The sequence below is a fragment of the Pseudorca crassidens genome, chromosome X (assembly GCF_039906515.1).
Source record: "Pseudorca crassidens isolate mPseCra1 chromosome X, mPseCra1.hap1, whole genome shotgun sequence".
Taxonomy (NCBI): domain Eukaryota; kingdom Metazoa; phylum Chordata; class Mammalia; order Artiodactyla; family Delphinidae; genus Pseudorca; species Pseudorca crassidens.
The window spans coordinates 133,906,272-133,926,061 of record NC_090317.1 but is presented as its reverse complement, the minus strand read 5'-3'; the positions used below and the strand labels follow the sequence as shown (position 1 = coordinate 133,926,061).

The 19,790-nt window shown below is 55.0% G+C and overlaps 2 protein-coding genes and 1 long non-coding RNA gene across 5 annotated transcripts in view; 1 reads left to right on the top strand and 2 right to left on the bottom strand.

Annotated features, from left to right (window-relative positions):
* LOC137216299 (interleukin-3 receptor subunit alpha-like) overlaps positions 1–14,193 on the top strand; it is a 28,837-nt gene extending 14,644 nt beyond the window's left edge. The window contains exons 5-14 of one of the 3 annotated variants that reach the window (XM_067722221.1): positions 719–861; positions 3,216–3,330; positions 4,856–4,988; positions 5,076–5,254; positions 7,331–7,449; positions 9,857–9,883; positions 11,616–11,736; positions 12,371–12,467; positions 13,591–13,672; positions 13,957–14,193. In XM_067722221.1, coding sequence (XP_067578322.1) covers positions 719–861; positions 3,216–3,330; positions 4,856–4,988; positions 5,076–5,254; positions 7,331–7,449; positions 9,857–9,883; positions 11,616–11,736; positions 12,371–12,467; positions 13,591–13,672; positions 13,957–14,031 — 1,091 coding nt within the window. In that variant the 3' untranslated portion in view covers positions 14,032–14,193. Of the gene's footprint in view, positions 1–718; positions 862–3,215; positions 3,331–4,855; positions 4,989–5,075; positions 5,255–7,330; positions 7,450–9,856; positions 9,884–11,615; positions 11,737–12,370; positions 12,468–13,590; positions 13,710–13,956 lie in introns of all 3 variants that reach the window. The other 2 variants (XM_067722220.1, XM_067722222.1) reach the window with 2 other exon arrangements.
* On the bottom strand, positions 2,108–6,862 carry LOC137216301 (uncharacterized). The gene is made up of 3 exons (XR_010939689.1): positions 6,583–6,862; positions 3,413–3,509; positions 2,108–2,459 (listed from the first exon to the last, which is right to left on the bottom strand). It is a non-coding gene; the product is annotated as an uncharacterized lncRNA (long non-coding RNA).
* Positions 14,194–16,353: 2,160 nt separating the features above from the next.
* Positions 16,354–19,459, bottom strand: LOC137217544 (ADP/ATP translocase 3). Its single transcript, XM_067724511.1, has 4 exons — positions 19,237–19,459; positions 18,130–18,616; positions 17,325–17,465; positions 16,354–16,900 (listed from the first exon to the last, which is right to left on the bottom strand). Exons 1-4 carry the CDS (start codon positions 19,345–19,347, stop codon positions 16,743–16,745), a joined length of 897 nt encoding a protein of 298 aa, XP_067580612.1. The 5' UTR covers positions 19,348–19,459; the 3' UTR covers positions 16,354–16,742.
* Between the last annotated feature and the right edge of the window lie 331 nt (positions 19,460–19,790).

The following is a 19,790-nucleotide window of genomic DNA, read 5'->3' as shown; positions in this document are numbered from 1 at the left end:
TATTTAGATGTACGCATTTTGGGTGGTTTTCCAAGAAGATGAGAATTCCTCTGGCACTCTGTGTAAGAACATAAATATCATTGTGTAAAGATCAGGTCTCCTACTTTATGAAAATATATAGTCCATTATATATACTTGTATATAAGTTTATATATTTTTAATATATCACATTAAAATTTCTTTTTTTTTTAAAGATTTTCTGATGTGGACCACTTTTAAAGTCTTTATTGAATTTGTTACAATACTTTTTCTGTTTTATGTTTGGGTTTTTTGGCCCCGAGGCATGTGGCATCTCAGCTCCCCAACCAGGGATCGAACCCGCACCCCCTGCATTGGAAGGCGAAGTCTTAACCACGGGACCGCCAGGGAAGTCCCTACATTAAAATTTCTATTGCAACTTGCAAAGCATTCCGAATTCTCAGTCTGTAGAGCAGACACTGAGCCAACTCTCTCAGCCTGAATTGGTTTTCAGTGAAAAGGACCTTCTTTGACATACATGCTTAAGAAAGGTACATTTCCCATCAACGCGGACGGCAGCAGTGATCTGCTTTTCTGACTCTCTCCCCCCATTGTTGGGAGGGTGAGCTGGTGAGCTCGCTAAGGTACTACAGATTCGGGGCCTCTGCCTGCTTCAGGCAACCACTTCTCCGTGTGGAACTCAGCTTCCCAAGGGGTAACTGAGTAGGACAAAGTTTAAGCGCTGTGTGCCTCTCTCCAGACCCTTACCCTATAGACATTTCCGATCCAGACCCACCAATTAAGAACCTAAGGATGGAGCCAGAAAGAAAAAGATTGACCTGGGACCTCCATGGAAACGTTTCCGAAATTATGTGTTTCATCAATTCAAAAGCTTTCACTAAGGTAAACCGTCTTCCCTGTACATAGCATCACAGAGACACGGGTTCTACTCCTGGGCTCAGCTGTGGAACGTGGGGTCCTTTACGGGCACTGCGGCTTGGGGCTCCTGATCTGTAAGACATCCAGAATGGTACCCACCGGAGAGGGTTGGTGTGGAAATGGGCTGAGATACTGCAGGTAGAGAACCAAGCCCAGTTGAAAGTGAGACCTCGGGAAACGCTGTCCCCCTCCACCATCCCCTGCCCCCCACTCAAATCCCCTCCTGTATCAGAGGGTTCGGAGGGCGTGAGAACTGTGACACGTCTCATGGGCAGAGGCCGTGGTGAGAATGCCAACCGCTGAGCATGTTTCATAAGAAGGACGCACCTGTCTGTAGGGCGCGGTCAGCTAACTGCCACGCAGCAGGAAGCTGAAGCAAGCTGAATCATCCTTCCTGTGGCCACTGCGCTTGCGCTAAGTATACTAATGAGGTTTTAAAGTAGCGACCTATCCGATGCTGGCTCACAAGTCGCACCATCAGCGAAAGCCAATCACAGAGCGACACATGTTCTTAATCCCTATATAAGCAGACTGCTATAGAATTGCGGGGTCTTCCTTCCATCTTTTCTTTAACCAAGCTGTGCTCCAACAAAGTGTGATACGAGAAGAATCTTGCGTGTGGCGACTCGTCATTCTGCTGGTCGGAGGCGGCTCGCCGCACCTGTCCGCGTCCTTGGGAAGAACGTTGGTTCCCTCAAATGACTCTCAACTGAGTACAATCCAAATCACACCCTATGTTAGTCCGCTTGGGCTGCTGCTGCACACGGGGCGGCGTAAACAACAGACATGTGTCTCCCAGTCCTGGAGGCTGGAATCTGAGATCCCGGCATGGGCAGGGCTGGTCCCTCCCGAAGCCTCTCTCCTGGGCGTGTAGACGGCCGTCTCCTCCCTGTGTCCTCACGTGGTCGTCCCTCTGTGTGTGTCTGTGTCCTGATCTCCTCTTCTTATAAGGACAGCAGTCCTATGGGATCAGGACCCACCCTAATGATCTCATTTTACTTTCATCCCCTCTTTAAGGACCCCCAATGCCAAATACATTTCCATTAAGGGCTTGGATTTCAATATATGAGGGGTTTTTTTTTGCGGGGGGGGGGGGGAGGGCACAATCCAGTTCATGACAAACCCCTATGGGATTTTAATGGAGCTCGGCCAGTTGACCCTAAACTCTATCTGCAAGAACAAATGTTGCAGAAGAACCGAGAAATTTTTTTAAATTAATTAATTTATTTACTTTTGGCTGCGTTGGGTCTTCGTTGCTGTGCGCGGGCTTTCTCTAGTTGCGGCGAGCGGGGGCTACTCTTCGTTGCAGTGCATGGGCTTCTCATTGCGATGGCTTCTCTTCTTGCGGAGCACGGCCCTAGGCACACGGGCTTCAGTAGTTGTGGCACGTGGGCTCAGTAGTTGTGGCGCACGGGCTTAGTTGCTCGCGGCATGTGGGATCTTCCCGGACCAGGGCTCGAACCCGTGTCCCCTGCATCAGCAGGCGGATTCTTAACCTCTGCACCACCAGGGAAGCCCTCTTTTCCTGTTTTCTGTTTTTTGTTTTCAAATCAAAGCAATACCTGCACAGAGTTTAAAGAGGAAAATAGTCGTACGGGGTTCGTTATAACAAAATAGCAACTTTTCAGTGAGACATCACTTCTTACCTTTTTACACCTGATGCTGTTGTTCTCGACCTCTGCATCTCTCTATAACACAAATTCTTGATTCATTCCGTTTAGCCAAAATGTGTTGATTTTTCTCCTAAGGGACGGGAGGCTTCACTCTCTATTTCCTATGCACAACTCACCTCCCCAGCAGTTGCCATCCCCAGCTCACACTCTCTCCTCTCTCGACAAATATTCAGTTTATTATAACCATATAAACACTATTCACACCTGAGCCATGTGGTTAATGGGGATTTTTCTTTCCTGTCTTACACAAATGTTTGTTTCTCCTAAATTTAATCATTTCCATTTCCTTAAGGTTTTATCTGTTTGCCCAGTTTGTCCATCACTACTTTACCATGACCTTCTTGGCCAAATGGCTAAATATCTTCTCAAAATATCAAGGCATTCTGCCAACTCTGTCTCAGAACCTTCTAGGATACTTGTTTCCTTTTGGTGAGTGATTTCCTCATTTTCATCTCCCTCTCTCCCTCTCTCTCTCTGCATACTGAGACTCTGGCTTTGGATGTTGAGGAAAACTAAAGAAAACCTATAGTTCTCTTTCTTTCTTTTTTAAATCTAAAGTCTCAGTGTTTTATTAGTTCTCCCCTAATTATGATTGGTAATAATAATTAGGGACAGAGCAATAATAGATTGCTCTGTCTCTCTCAGGCACGGAAAAGGACGTATTGCAGTATTCCTGACTTGTCATGCCAAGCTACAAACTACAGCATCAGGGTGACCAAAGGTCAGCCATTCTCCACATGGATTCAGTATCCTAGTCAAGGTAAGGGGAAGATGCTCTTTCAGGGTGTTCTTTGCTTTCAATCATCCGTTAGTGCTCTGAATACCAAAATAATGGCTTTTACCTTGGATGGGTCTCCAGGGACATAGCTTCGTGGGAAAAAGACCATCTCGGAGGGTCTCACGCAATTTCACACACGGCACCTGCCTGAATGAACGGAGCTGTAGAAACATAGAGCGGTTTTGTTGTTGTTGGTTTTTGTGTTTTTGCTTTTTTGTTTTGTTTTGTCTTTTTAGTTTGAGAACAGAGTTTTATCATTTTCCTCATGCCAAGCAAACAGATTGTCTGATCCCATATACGGTTTGGACAGAGAGAACACCAGTAGCAAGTCTGAACACCTCCTGCGCTCTTTGTCAGGAAGTTGGAATATCACAAAACTGTGCTCTTCTGAGAATGGGGAAACGAGGAAGATAAACTCTGGCTCCAAATTGTTGGAAATACAGTTTATGTTGTTGGATTTTTCTTTTCCTCTTTCATTAAAAAAAAAAAAAATGGGTCTTCCCTGGTGGCGCAGTGGTTGAGAGTCCGCCTGCCGATGCAGGGGACCCGGGTTCGTGCCCCGGTCCGGGAAGATCCCACTTGCCGCGGAGCGGCTGGGCCCGTGAGCCATGGCCGCTGCGCCTGCGCGTCCGGAGCCTGTGCTCCGCAACGGGAGAGGCCACAACAGTGAGGGGCCCGCGTACTGCCAAAAAAAACAAAAATGTCTTCCGTGACTCTAGCTGATCCAGGTTTCATCCAAAATATGTCACTTCTTAAAAATAGGGTTCTGATGGCAACGGACTTTAGCTGAGGAGTAGCTAGTAAGAGAAAGAAAGAAAGTTCCAGAAGACTGTTGGGCGTTTCTTGGGCTTAGGGTTGGGTGGGCAGGGTTGGGGGCAGGAGAGGTCCGGTAAGGGTATATAGGGTCACGGGGGGCGGGCCATGGGCGGGGAGCCTTGCAGGGAGGGGAGTTGTTACCACTGCAGAAACGGTAAGCGCTGCATGGATGTGTCTATTATTTCTTTTCTTTTTTCTTTTTTTTTTTTTGCGGTACGCGGGCCTCTCACCGCTGCGGCCTCTCCCGTTGCGGAGCACAGGCTCCGGACGCGCAGGCTCAGCGGCCATGGCTCACAGGCCCAGCCGCTCCACGGCATGCGGGATCTTCCCGGACTGGGGCACGAACCCGCGTCCCCTGCATCGGCAGGCGGACTCTCAACCACTGCGCCACCAGGGAAGCCCCTCTATTATTTCTTAGAACCGCGTGAGAATTCACAAGGATCACTAAAAAGAGACTCACTTAAAAAAATTTTTTTTAAATTTTATTGACGTATAGTTGATTTACAACGTTGTGTTAATTTCTGCTGCCCAGCAAAGTGACTCAGTTATACATAAATATTCTTTTTCATATTCTTTTCCATGATGGTTTATCCCAGGATATTGAATATAGTTCCCTGGGCTCTACAGTAGGACCTTGGTGTTTATCCGGGACTCAGTTTTGGTTTTCTTTCCCTCTTCTTTGCAAGCCCAGAAGGGAATCCCAGGGCGGCTGCAGAAAACCTGACCTGCTGGGTTCACGACGTGGATTTCCTGACGTGCAGCTGGGCGGTGGGCCGGGAGGCCCCGAGGGACGTGCAGTACCATCTCTACCTGGAGAACCTGGAGTAGGTGTGACCTTGGGCTCGCCGGGGCTCCCCCGGGCTGGAGCGGGGGCTTCAGGGCCGCTCATGACGCAGCCGCACCCCTCACAGCTCCTATGAGAAGTGGCCGTGCTCCCAGTACAGAGCAGATGAGCAAGGGACAAACGTCCAGTGCCGTTTTCACAACATCTCTGTGTTATCCAAGGATCAGACGCGTTTCCTGGTGAATGGTACCGGCAGTGGTTCCAAGATCCCCTGCTCTGAAACGAGTGATAGACTAGCCAAAATCGGTGAGTAAGAAAATGTGACCCTGCTTCGCGTGCCGCACTTCCGTGGAGATGCTGCTTGCCGTCCTGAAACCGAATACCCGAGGCCGGGCGCTTAGATGACACACTCCTCTCCCAGAGTCCTGGGGGCTGGGAGTCGGAGGTCGGGGCGTGGGCACGTCAGTTCCTGGCGAGACCCTCTTCCTGGCTTGCGTGTTTGCTGTGTCCTCACACAGTGGAGAGCGAACTCTGGTGCCTCTTCCCCCACTTCTTTTTTATTCTTATTTCTTATTGGGGTAGAGTTGTTTTACAGTGTTGTGTTAGTTTCTGCTGTAACGCGAAGTAGAGTTCCCTGTGCTGTACGGCAGGTTCTCATTAGGTATCTGTGTTACACATCTTAGTGGACGTGTGTCCGTCCCAATCTCCCAATTCATCCCACACCCCCTTGCTCTGATTATAAGGGTACTGATCCCATCATGGGGGCCTCACCTTCAGGACCTCATCTAACCCCGGATTGTGTCCCAAAGGCCCTGCCTCTAAACCGTCCCACTGGGCGTCAGGGCTTCTGTACGTGAATCTGGGGAGACACAGACACCTAGCTCACAGCAGCTGCTCTGTGTTCCCTGGACCTAAGGAAGCATTTCCAGAACACACCAAGCAGATGGCGCTGTGCCCCCCATCCACCGAGGACAGCTGCACCGTGAGACTGGGGGTCTCACACCGGTCGCCCCTCTCCAGGCCCTGTGTTCAAAAATAGCTCAAAAATAGTTATTCTTTTTGTTTGAATCTATCGACGGCAGGTTTTCAGGACACAAAACCCATCTTAGCAAAGCTCTGTCAATACTTTTTACTTTAAATTAGACCCCACTGCCCCCCAAACTAGGACAGCTTCAAGCCCCATGAAACCTGGCCCCTCACCACCCTGGCTGGTCCACGTGTAGCAGGGAAGCATATGAGCGGAGAGGTGGGTGCAAAAGGGGAGAAGATGGGGGCCTCCGGTTCAGAAGCCGGGATGGGCCTCCTGCCTTTGTCTGTGGTGTCCCCCCGGCCCGGAGCCAACCTCACTCTGATGCCACGTCCCTCACACACCACGCGCCCCTGGGCGAGTGCAGCCCTACACGTGTAGCCCCGCCCGCAACTCCGCACTGTGCTCCGGCCCCAGCCCTGCTGTCCACGTGGGGTGTCCACGGCCTGGTTCCCAGCAGGGGTGGCGGGGTGGTGCCAGCCCGTGTGGCAGTGGGAGTGGAGGTGGCCGGAGGTTTGAGTGCACATCAGTGGAGGGACCCGGGACTGGGGACCACCCCATGGTGAGCCTGGGCAGACACCAGTGGGGTCCTGGCGGGGGGTCAGACCTGTAGACCTAGACGCCGTCCCTCAGGAAACTGATGGAGCCGGAATCAGGGACGCACAACACCCCACGGAGGGCAAAGGGCGGAGCCCTGAGACAGCCCACAGAGGGGGCCCGAGGGTCCTGGAGGAGCTGGGTCCCACGCTGGGGGTGGCAGGTGAGAAGGAAGCAGGGGGTGGGTCCCGGTCAGAGTCCAAGGCGGGGGCAGAAGATTCCGGGTGAACTTTTGGGAGTGGGATTGGCGGCCAAAGTCTTGGGGGCAGGACTGGCCCCGAGCAGCTCGGGGAGGGGCCAGCTGCCCTGGAGGTGGGGTCTGAGCAGAGCCGATTGGTCCAGTGGGCAGGAGGGCGGGACCTTGCAGCTGGACCGCGCTTTGCTCCCCCTGCTGGAGAAGCGTAGCCCCAGGGACTGGAATCGCCGAGAGGGAAAAGAACAGCGCTGCTCTGAGGGGTGTCCCTGCACAGACGAGAAGAAAGCTTTGCAAGGGCCTCCGAGTGGGTGAGGGGTCCCCCCGGGCCAGTGTCTGAACTGGTCCGCAGGCTCCGTGACCCTAATCATCCCAACAGTTTTCTCTCACTTGTCTCTGTCTCTTGATACTTTTTAACCTTGGAATGACATTTTCCTCTCTTTCCCCCCCCCACCCCCCCAGCTTGTAGGAGGCCTCTTTTAAAAGTATCTCCGGGCGGGGGGGGGGGGGGAGAAATTCTTTTTTGATGTGCTTTACTCATAAAAGTGGTTTTTTTTCTCCCTAGAGGTATTAGCTGCTCCCAACATCACTAGCAGGTGGTGTAACCAAAGCTACTCGTTCATGCAGTGGCAAGTGAGGAGTCACCTTAATGATGACTTCAAGTATGAACTGCAGATACAGAAGGTAACCGGTTTCCTGGGTGGGCATCTCTTATACTCTTACATCCCCCTGGACTCCGGGGCTTTGGGGGTAGGTGAAACATTCAAAACAAAAAAAAAAAAACAGAGGAACTGTAAAATAAATGAGCTTTAGCAAAACTCCAAGTGTTTGGCCGTTTGAGTGACACCGCTGACGTTGGAAAGGAATCAGAATATGGAAGGGAATGCTTGCATACTTTCGTCAGGTTTGGGGTAGAGGAGGGATGTTTACCTGTCAACACGCAGAAGATAACCCTACAGAAAAAGAGCAAAAGGTTGAAACAGCCACTTGGTGAGACTCTGTCTGACCGTATGTCACAGAGCCTGCAATTCCCCTGCGAGAAATGAAACCAGTAGCCCCCCAAAGATGGGACCTAAGTGTTTGTAGCACCTACGTGTATAATGGTCCCTAAACAGGACACAACCCTAGGGAAGGGATGAACAAAATATAGCCACGCAGCGGAATCCTAGCCACCAAGAACTGGAGGGTCCCTTGTGTATGTTTGAAAGTGTCATAAAAGAAACGATTTACACAGGAAAACGCAGGATGCTCTGTAGGGACAGATCTGAGGGCTGGGGCAGGGGCGCAGGGAGGAGGGCATATGGAGGAGAAGCTGGAGGGAATTTGGGGGTGATGGACACGTTTCCTGTATTGTGCCGGTTTCACGCACACGTTTGCCAAAGTCAGCAGATTATATGCTCTGCTGGTGTGCTTTGCTGTATGCAAATCATACCTGAATAAAGCTACTGTTAAAAAAATATGCTGGAGATCACCGGTATTCTATACTCAGTGACTGACATAGTTATTGACTATGTTTATTTTTCTGTACGTGTTACATTTATTTATACTTTACACTCAACTTTTTCATAAGCCTAAGACTGCTCAAAAAAATGGAGTCAATAGATTAAAAAAAAAAGGGCCAGCTATTTTTGAGCTAGGTGGTATTTTGTACTTAATTGTCTACTTGTAATTATTTATTGTTTATGTATTTATAGTCAATAACTGCTTGTACTCATTTTTTATTTTATTGAAGTATAGTTGATTTACTCTGTTGTGTTAATTTCTGCTATACAGCGAAGTGATTCAGTTATACCGATATATACATTCTTTTTCATATTCTTTTCCATGATGGTTTGTCACGGGATATTGAATATAGTTCCCTGTGCTACACAGTAGGACCTTGCTGTTTACTCAATTTTTCTATAAACACAAAACTATTCCAAAAAATCTATTAATTAAAAAAAGACCGAGCACTTTGAGTCAATCAGTATTTTATACTCAATTATTTACTTATATTTATTACATTTATTTATTATCTATGTTCAATCACTGCTTATACTCAATTTTTCCACAACCTTAAAACTACTCAAAAAATCTATTAATTTAAAAGACCAAATATTTTTGCACTAATCAGCATCTTATACTCAATTATTTACTTATATTTATCTTTTATGTGTATTTACCTGTTTGTATTTATTAGTTATATTCATGTTCTGATTACTTCATACTCAACTCTATAAACCTAGAACTGCTCAAAAAATTAGTCCATAAATTAAAAGAAAATAAGTAGTTTTGAGCTCATTGGTATTTTTATACTCAGTTATTTACTTATATTTATTCATTATGTCAATGTATTCATATACCTGTGATTTATACTCAATTACTGCTTATCTTCAAGTTTTCTGTAAACCCAAAACCACTCAAAAAAAGTCGTCTACTGATTAAAAAGACCAAATATTTCTGAGGTAGTTGGTATTTTATACTCTACAATTTACTTACGTTTACTATTGTTGTCTACTGACTTATGTACTATATTTATTATTTAGACTCAACTAGCGTATGGTCAATTGTTCTGTTAACCAAAACGGCTCAAAAAAATCAAGTCTATCACTTTTATTTTTTTCATAAAAGACTAGGTACTTAAAAAACTTTTTGTTTTTAATTGAAACATAGTTGATTTACAATGTTGTGTTAGTTTCAGGTCACAGCAAAGTGATTCAGTTACGTACACATATTAACTGTATATATTCAGTTATATATATATATATTTCAGATTCTTTTCCATCATAAGTTATTACAAGATAGTGAGTAGAGTTCCCTGTGCTCTACAGTAGGTCCTTGTTACTTATCTATTATATATAGAGAGTAGTGTGTGTCTGTTAATCCCGAACTCCTGATTTATCCCTCCCCCAGGTACCGTTTAGTTCATCGATATGTTATACTCATTACCTCTATTTATTATTTTTGTGTACAGAAGTACTCTATTTATTATTTCTACCCAATGACTGATTATTTTATCCTCGACTTTTCTGTAAATGTGAAAATGCTCTGACAAATGAAGGCCCTTCCTGGGGATGGGGTCAGGCACCCATGCTCTGCTTTTCTCTTACAGGGTACGGAGCTCGCCTACAAACAGGAGGTGAGTGTCCCCCGCCCCCGCCCCAGTCTGGCATCCCAAGCCAGGCTCCTTATGTCTATTACTGTCCAGTGACTCTGAGATGAAGCTCCCCGGTCCATAGACCGGATGCCATCACCTGCCTGGTGCTGCCCTAAAGGTCCATCCCCCCGCCCCCAAATCCCTCAGGATTCGGTGGGAGTGTCACCACGCCCTAATTCACTACCTAACTGCCTCCAACCTGCGGAGGCAGCTGCTTCCGTACCGCAACTACCGGCCACAGACCCCATGGCCCCCGTCTCTCCTTTGTCTCTCTCTGTCTCTGTCTCTGCCTCTTCCTCCCGTCTCTGCCTCTGTCTTCTCGGGGCTTCTCCTCTGTGTCTGTGTCTCTCCTCTTCTGTGTCTTAGAAGGACACTGTCATTGGATGTAGGGCCTCCTTCCTCCAGGAGGACCACATCTCAGACCCTTCACCTCATCACATCTGCAAAGACCCTTTGTCCGTGTAAGATCCCATTCACGGGTACCAGCTGTTAGAATATGGACTTATCTATTGTTTTAGGGGATATGATTCAAATCAATACTAGATATATGTGTGTGTGTATATACAGAGGACCACACAGTGTGGGCAACAGACCTTCATTCTCCCTCAGTCCTGAGGACCAGACGTCTGAGTGAGATAAAAGTGTCCCAGGGCCGAGTTCCCTCCGGAGGCTCCAGGGGAGGGTCCTTCCCACCTCTTCCAGCTTCTGGGGGCTCCAGGCGTCCCTGGGCTTGTGGCCGCATCCCTCCCGTCTCTGCCTCTGTCTTCCCGGGGCTTCTCCTCTGTGTCTGTGTCTCTCCTCTTCTGTGTCTTAGAAGGACCCCGTCATTGAATGTAGGGCCACCCTCCCCCAGGAGGACCTCATCTCAGACCCTTCACTGCATCACCTCTGCAGAGACCCTGTTTCCAAATAAGGTCCCAGGTTCTGGGGGTACGACTCTTCTTGGGGGGACCCCACTGAATGTTCTACAGGCTCCATTCTGCCTGACACCCAAGATGCCACCACTCTCCTTGACCTCACTGGCGGTGGCCACCACGAATACTGACCTTCTAGTGATTAGAAAGAATATTTTTATTTAGATGCCAAGAACCTGGGCTGAGACGCAAAGGGAGCTTACGGTTCCCGGCCCCTCTGAGCACCAGGCATCTTCCTGTCTCCCAAGGGGGGCTGGCCGGGCTCTCTCTTGGGTGGCCGTCTTAGTTCCCTGGGGCAGCCGTAGACTGGGTGACTGAGAACCACAGACATTCACCCTCCCCCAGTTCTGGAGACCAGACGTCTGAGGTCAAGGTGTCCCAGGGCCGCGCTCCCTCCAGAGGCTCCAGGGAAGGGTCCTTCCTGCCTCTTCCAGCTTCTGGGGGCTCCAGGCATCCCCAGGCTTGTGGCCGTATCCCTTCCATATCCACAAGGTGTCTCCCTGTGTGTATGCACGTGTCTGTCTCCGAGTTTCCCCTCTTTATAAAGACACCAGTCATAGTGGCTAGGGGTCCACTGTACCCTATCCAACCTCCTCTTAACTCATCACATCTGCATCAACCCTATTTCCAAATAAAGTCGTCTTCTGAGACGCTGAGTGTTAGGACCCCAACACGTGAATGTGGGGAGGACCCACTCAACCCCTTGAAGGCCCCATTCTTCTGCCACGGACTGCGAATGGACTTTCCCCTCTACTTTCTTTTTTTTTTTTTTTTTCCCTCTACTTTCTTTTAAACTGCAGATCTATAAAGCCTTCTTGGAGCTGAACAATCCTGGGACCTACACGGTGCAAGTAAGGGCCAGGGATGCCACCTTCTCCCATTACAAACCTTGGGGTCCGTGGAGTGTCCCCCAACACTTCGGTGAGTGGGAGGGTCCCTCCTGTCTCTTCCAGCTTCTGGGGGCTCCCGACGTCCCTGGGTTTGTGACCGCCTCCCTCCCGTCTGTGATGGTGTGTCCAAGCTGTCCCATGGCGCTGCGCCAGGCGCGCGGAGACGGCTATCGCCAACACTCTGAGTTACAAGACAAACCTTTTAATGCAGTTTAAAAAAAGAATCGAAATTGAGGCGAAAAATCCATGATGTTTAATCCATATATTAAATTCAAGAACTAGGGCAGCGCGCACCCAGGACGCAGCGTGGCAGGGAGGGAGGGAGGTGGGGAACAGACCAACCTCGGCCCCGCCCCTCCCGATGGGCGTGGCTGACCCCCCGTCCCCCCCCCGCCCGCGACCCGAATTGATCTGAGGGGTCGGCGCTACCAGCCCCCAACTCCAAGTGTTGGTCGGTGGTCGGGGGGCATCGGGATTCTGGCGACTTGGGAGGGATTCCCGAGGGGCCCGGCCCGGTGCGCAGGTGGCCGCTGTCCCCAGGTGGACGGCGCTCCTGCACGCGCCTCCCGACCCCCGTGCCGGCCACCTCCTCCCCGAGCCCCCGTGGAGGTGCTGACCCCGGACCTCCCGGGACCTGCCCGACGCGTCCCGCCCCTCTTCCGTAGTGTGTGAGGAGGGCGCGCGCCTCCCCGTCTGGCTGACGTCTTTGCTGATCGCCCTGGGGACGCTGCTGGCTATGGGGCTCGTGCTCCGGTTTTGCAGGTGAGCCCGCGGGCCCCTGGTTTGCGCGGTCGTTTTCTGGAGTGCGATCCGCAGGCCAGGCAGCCCGCGCTGCCCACTCTCCGCCGCCCCCGCCCCGCCCCGTGCACCCGTGCGTCTGGGCTGCGGGACGCTCCCCCGCCAGTCGCAAGCCACCGCCTCTCGTCGCCCCAGCGGTCTTTTGCCAATCAGAACCTGGTTTCTGCCACCTGGTCCCTGCCGCCCGCGGAACCCAAGGAGCCGGGTCCCCCGTGCAGCACCCTGCGGGCCCCTCCCTCCCCAGCACCTGTGTGGGGGGTCTGCTGGTCCCCACATGCCCGCGCTGTTCGCTCCCTCACACCTCACCCCGACGCCGACTAGAAATAATCTTTCTAGTGATTAGAAAGAATATTTTTCTTTGGATGCCAAGAGCCTGAGCTGAGACGCAAAGGGAGGTTGAGGTTCCAGGCCCCTCTGAGCACCAGGCATCTTCCTGTCTCCCAAGGGGGGCTGGCCGGGCTCTCTCTTGGGCGGCCGTCTTGGTTCCCTGGGGCAGCCGTAAAAACGACCCTAGAAAAGGTAGCTCCTCCGGACGGGGCTCCGGGACCCCTCCCCAGCCTGGCAGGCAGCAGGCGCGCGGCAGCGTCAGCCAGGCCGGTTGCGGTCCCTTCCACAGGCCTGCGTGCTGAGCCGAAAGGGTGCGCCCGGCACAGGCCCCGCCCCGCCCCGCCCCGCCCCGCCCCGAGCGCCGGCTCCTGCCTCGTCTGGCTGCTGGCTTCACGCCCACCCCTCCCAGCCGCTTCAGGCTGAGCCGCCCCGCCCAGGGGCTTGGTTTGGGAGCGGATGGGACGCCGACCCAGGGAGGGGACCACCGGCTCGGCGCGGAGGCTGTGGGGTGGGAAGGTTGCCATGGTGATAGGATGGGGTCTCGGGAGAGGTGCCAAGGTGGGTACGGTGCAGCTGACTGAGCAGATGCAGCTCTGCTAGGGCTTCGCTTTCTCATTTCCGCACGTCTCCTGCAGGGACCCCTCCCAAAGGAGGCTGCACTCCTACTACATCGGGGCCTCGCTGGGGCTCTAGTGGACGCCGCATCTCCCCTCCGCTGGTGGGTGCGGGTTTCAGAACAGGTGTCTCTCTCTCCTCCGAGGTTCTCGGTGATGCAGAAGCTGTTCCCTCCCATCCCTCACATGAAAGACCATATCAATGGCAAACTTCAGAACGGAAGGACGGTACGTGGTCTCCCGCCGGGGACACATCTGGTGCCAGGTGCCTGCAGCCCCACCCAGGGAGCAGGGCACTGCTGGCCCTGGAGGGTGGCCTAGGAATGTGATGGGCAGGGGAGGAGCCGGCTCCGGTCCTGTGACACAGGCGGCCACTCCGAGATGCGGGTCCGGGAGCCCCTGGGGAGCTTCCCGCCGACGTGTGTTCTGCGCTGGCCCTGCCCCTGGGGCTTTCCAGGGTGCACTTGCCCCCACTGTGGCTCTGCACTCACCTCGCCTCCCTCACCCCGCAGATGACCTGGGACCCCGACCAAGACAGCCAGGAGGAGTGTCCAGTGGCCGAGGTGCAGGTTCTGGGGGAAACGTGAAGCTGGTGCAGAGGCCCGGTTTTCCGCCAGGCAGAGGGCGCACAGCCTGCTCATGGCAGGTCGTGGATGTTTCAAGCGGGGTCAGGGATGGAAAAGCCCGGTGCAGTTGACACGGGGTCACCTCGAGGAAGAAAGAACAAAACGTGTTGGGCTCATGTCTCATGTCACGGCTTTTTTCCTCATCCGTGACCCCTGGAAGTGGGGGTCACCCCCCAGCGCCGCTGAGCCCCACGTTCCAGCCTCCTGGACTTGGCCGGTGCTCGCACGCCCACATGCCCACTGGGTTTGCTCCTTCCCAAGTCTGTTAAGGGGCCCTGCCTGCCTGGTTTCTCTGTCTTGAACTGTTTTCTTGCTGCATTTCCCCTTTGTAAGCCCCTTAAATCACTTGTGTGACAACGCGGGGCTGGGGGTGGTGGTGTCTACATCCCTCCCCTGGCTATGTGTGCGACCCCAGGGAAGGCACACGGGAGACAGGCGTCAAGGCGGCAGGAAAGGGGGTGTCAGGGCAGTGTGGCCTGTGGGCCTCGGGGGCCCGCAGGCGCAGAGGTGTGGCCCTGCGTCCAGACATGGTCGTGGTGGGCAGTGAAGACACCCACCTGTACGCCCACGTGCACTGCCTGGCCCACGGGAACCCGAGTCTCCAAGAGGCAAGGCTTCCCTGGAGGACCTCTAATTTCGTTCCCTTGTTTACATGCTTAACATGTCAAGTTCTGTAGCAAAGAATTCAACCCCAACGGCAGATGCAGACTTGCTAGCTTTGCGGAAGGCACCCCTGCTGCGTCTGCAGGATGGCGCAGTCTATGGGCCTAAATGCACACGGGTGGAACCGTGTCCCAGGTGTGACCCCGGCAGTCAGCACAGGTCTGGGTAGACAGACAATGTCCCAGTTCTAAGTGACTCCACCCCAAGGGCTGGGGCACAGGCGGGTCAGAAGCCCAGGCTGCTCCTCAGGACTCCTCTGTGGAGGCGGGGCTGGCGGGACCCACGTGGGTGTGTGGCGGCCGGTGCCGTCCTGTCCCCCACCCAGCTCCACTCAGGACTCCTCTGTGGAGCCGGGGCTGGCGGGACCCACGTGGGCGTGTGGCGGCCGGTGCCGTCCTGTCCCCCACCCAGCTCCACTCAGGACTCCTCTGTGGAGCCGGGGCTGGCGGGACCCACATGGGCGTGTGGCGGCCGTGCCGTCCTGTCCCCCACCCAGCTCCACTCAGGACTCCTCTGTGGAGCCAGGGCTGGCGGGACCCACGTGGGCGTGTGGCGGCCGGTGCCGTCCTGTCCCCCACCCAGCTCCACTCAGGACTCCTCTGTGGAGCCGGGGCTGGCGGGACCCACGTGGGTGTGTGGCGGCCGTGCCGTCCTGTCCCCCACCCAGCTCCACTCAGGACTCCTCTGTGGAGCCGGGGCTGGCGGGACCCACGTGGGCGTGTGGCGGCCGGTGCCGGTCCTGTCCCCCACCCAGCTCCAGCAAGGTAACCTTGGGGAAAGCCAGCTCCAGCTCGTCTTCTCTGACCGACCTCACCCTGGGCTGGAGATGGAAGCTCTGCTCTCCGATGAACTCAGCCGGCCTCGGGGCGGTCCTGCTGTGGCCTGCAGCTGGCTTCCCCTCGAGGCGGTCCTGCTGTGGCCTGCAGCTGGCTTCCCCTCTCCAGCCCCTGCAGCGGACCCGTCTGACCTCTTCAAGGTCACTTGGTGCTGGAAGCTCCACGTGGACCCAGGGGACAGTTCTGTTCTTGGGCGGCTCTGTGTGTGTGACCGTGAGGCCTCAGACTGGTGATGACCCCACAGGCACAGTCCCGGACCCTGAGAACACCCAGAGCAAGCCCCAGAATACACCCCATTCCCCCATGATGACGTACCAGGACCCTGGGGCCAGCCTGGGAGAGACGCTCAAAGCAAGTTCTCTCCGTGCTGGAGACATCAGGCTTCCTGCAGATACGGCTGCAAGGGGGGGAAGGATGCTTGCCTGCCTGGGGCTGGGGGTCAGGCACACCTGAGAGGGTGCACGCGCTCACCTTGCAAGGGATTCCCCTGTGAGCCCAGGGCAGGGGTGGCCCACGGGACACACAGCTGCTACCACCCTGGGGGGCTTCTCTGTGGTTAAACCCCAGTGACAGGCCTGGAAGGGCGGGCACTGGGGCAAGGGAACTTCAGGTTAGGAAGCCCCAGGGTCCCCGCATCTGCGTGCTCCCCTCAGCACCCGAGGGCGGCCCCTGGGACAGGCCAGGCCACAGATGGGCAGCCAGGGCCTCCCCCTCCCCAGCTTGAGACCCTGCTGTTTCCTGCTCCCACCCCACGAGGCCGCTCGACTCAGAAACAAAACCAGCGTCCGTGTGTCCTAATTTTATTGTTTCGCAGCAGAACGCCTGACATAGAACATAACTAAATATTCGGCTGTGCAAAAGAGAACAGTGCTTAAGTACAAATGGAGACAAGATTTTCTTAAATAAATACTTAAACACGAGTCGGTCCTACAAGCACCTGGAATCTAGGTCTGGCGGGTAGAGGTGCCTCACCGCCTGTGGACCCACGAAGACGTCACGATTACCCTCCCCCCGTAATCAATACATGGACCCAGGGCCGACGGTCACGAGGAGCCCTCTGTGGGGCCGCCCCAGCCCTCCGCGAGGACACTGGAATTTCTCGAAGGTCGATGGTCCGTAACAGGTACTCCTCTATGTGGAGGTGTTGGTCGCTGTGGCGAGTGGGCAGGGCGCCTAGATGACCTTCTTCAGCTCGTCATACAGGACCAGCACGAAGGCGCCGCCCATGCCGCGGAGCACGTTGGACCAGGCGCCCTTAAAAAAGGCTCTGCCGCCCTCGTCCTTGAAGATCTTTCGCCAGCAGTCCAAGGTGCCCCTGTACATGATGTCGGCTGCGGGGAGAGGGCGGGGGTCACGGACAGGATCCCACAGGCGCGAAGCAGGCCCCGGAGAGACACGGTGCCGACGCGGGGCCCCAGCTGCCACCACCTGGGTGGCTAGGCGTTTCGACCGCAGGAAAAGGAAGCTCTGGACACCCACAGTTTGGGTGGGATCGAACACAAACTCGAGCCCCAGCCTCCCTAGGGCCCAGCACACCCGAGGATCAAGAGCAGAGAAGGAGCAGGCACCCGGCCCAGGACTCCCCCACGAAGCCCAGCTACTTCCCTCTGGGACCAAATGCTGCACCCCCCCCTCCGCCCGGCACGGAGCACCTCACGTGCTGGCTGTGCACCTCCGAAGGGCCGAACGCCAGGCCACTCAGCGATGCCCCACCCCCCAGAGCACAGGCGGCCCGGAGCAGGACGGAGACGGTACCTCCTTTGCGCCCCGACTGCATCATCATCCTCCGCCGTACGGTGTCGAAGGGGTAGGAGACCACGCCCGCCACGGCCGTCACCGTCTGCGCGATCATCCAGCTCACCACGATGTGCGTGTTCTTAGGGTCGGGGAGCATGCCTGCGGGGTCACCGTGGGCGTGAGGCCCCCGGGATCTCCACGCGGGGAATCCCAGCACCAGGTGACGCTAGACTGGTCACACTGGGGTCAGCACACCAGCCAGAGATGGGGAAGCCACCTGCAGGCTGGGAGGATGGCCCCAGAGACCAACCCAGTACCCGGCGGCAGGGGCCTCTCTAGAGGGAAACAGACGGGCCTTGGCAAGTGGAAGGTTTCACACCCGTTCCACTGCAAAGGTGCCAGCGGGCCTGGGCCCCGACAACCAGGGTGACTTACTTCACAGGGCGTGAAGTGTGTCCTCCCCCAAAATATACTAAAGCCCCAAACCCCAGGACCTCAGAGTGTAACTGTACTAGGAAATAAAAGCTTTTACAGAGATAATTAAAGTAAAAAAAATCAGGTCATCAGGGTGGGTCCAGATCACATAGGACTGGTGTCCTTATAAGAAGAAATTGGGACACAGACACACAAAGGGAACAACCCTGTGAGGACACAGGGAGGAAACAGCCGTCTACAAGCCCAAGAGAGAGGCCTCGGGAGGAACCAGCCCTGCCCACACCTGGATCTCAGATTCCAGCCTCCAGGCCTGGGAGTCCACAGACATGCTATTGAAGCCCCCCGCCCAGCACCTGTCCAGTCAGCCCCGAGAGCAGAGCGCACTCACCTTTGGCAGTGTCATACACGCCGAAGTACGCGGCCCGGTAGATGATGATGCCCTGCACAGAGACGCTGAAGCCCTGGTACAGCCCCCGGATGCCGTCAGACTTGGTAATCTTCACCAGACAGTCTCCCAGGCCTTTGAACTCCCGCTCCGTGCCGGATTTGCCGACGTCAGCCGCCAGCCGGGTCCTGGCGAAATCCAGGGGGTAGACGAAGCAGAGCGAGGTGGCTCCGGCCGCCCCGCCGGAGGCCAGGTTGCCGGCGAAGTACTTCCAGAACTGCGTGTGCTTGTCCACGCCCCCCAGGAAGATCTGCTTATACTTATCCTTAAAGGCGAAGTTGAGGGCTTGCGTGGGGAAGTAGCGGATGACATTGGCCAGGTTGCCCCTCCAGAAGGACAGCACACCCTGCTCCTTGGGGATGCGCACGATGCAGTCCACGATACCCTTGTACTGTTTGTCGGCCGCGATCTGCTTGCTGGCGTGCTGTACCTGGGGGCAGAGACAGGGGTTTTACACGAGGGCCTAAGTCAGACGCCCCCAAGAACCCCCAACGAAAGGTGTCGTCTTCGTAAGATAACATGTGCATGGGGCCTTTAAGCTGGCCAAACGTCCTACCAGAAAAAAAGCATCTTTTGGTCACTACGGGTCCCTACAAGTGTTACAAACAACAAACTAGCAACGATGTTTGCATTAGCGCTACATTTCTAACAATCCCGCAACAAAAACAGCTTATTCTGACTCAGAACAGCAAAAGGGAAATAAAAAGGGGAAAAGAACGGAAGTCCAATGAAGGACACGACGACTGCCCTCGTGACCCGCCCAAGGTCACGGCCCTCGCCCCGCGGGGCCCGTCCACGCGGCTGCTCCATGCGCATGCGTTCCCCGAACTGTGCCGCAAGGCCCAGTGCGCACGCGCCCGCGGCCCCATTTCTGCGCAGGCGATAGCGCCCACGTGACGCGCGCCCGGGCAATCCCCGGAAGCCGGCGGCGCGCGGACAAAGCGGCGCAGCCTCCCGCTTCCGGTGCACGCGGCCTGCCCGGCCCGTTGTCCCCGCGCCCCGGACCCTCGCACCTCGCCCGGCGTCCGCGTGTGCGTAGCCGGCTCCCACCTGTAGCAGCAGCTTGACCCGCTCGATCGGGGCCACGGCCGTCTTGGAGATGGCGGCGGCGATGCCTCCGGCCAGGAAGTCCTTGGCGAATGAGATGGCCTGTTCCGTCATGGTGGCGAGGCGGGCAACGCAGCGGGAAGAGAGTGGAGGGAAGGCCCGGAGAGCCAGAGCGTGGGCACCGCTGGTCTGCGCTGCCGCCGCCGGGACCGAAAAGATGGGGTGGCCAGCGCGCAGCCGCTAAGGCGCCCACGCCCCGCCCCGATCCCCCGCGCGCCGAGCCCATTGGCTGCGCCATCGCACAAGCCCCGCCCCTTCCCGCTCGTCTCGCCCCCACGGGCTGCCGGGAGCAGCTTGCGCCCCGCCCCTCGCCCTCGAGCGCCGCGCCCATTGGCTGAGCCGCCGCCGACGTCCCTCCCCTTCCCGCTCGCCGCGCCCGGGGCATGTAGGGAGCCGGGCCCCGCCCATGCGCCTTGCGGGCTGGGGGGCGCGGCGGCCGCCTTGACCTTATGAAGGTCACGCCGGGCCAGGGGGACGCGATAGACGGCGGTTATGTA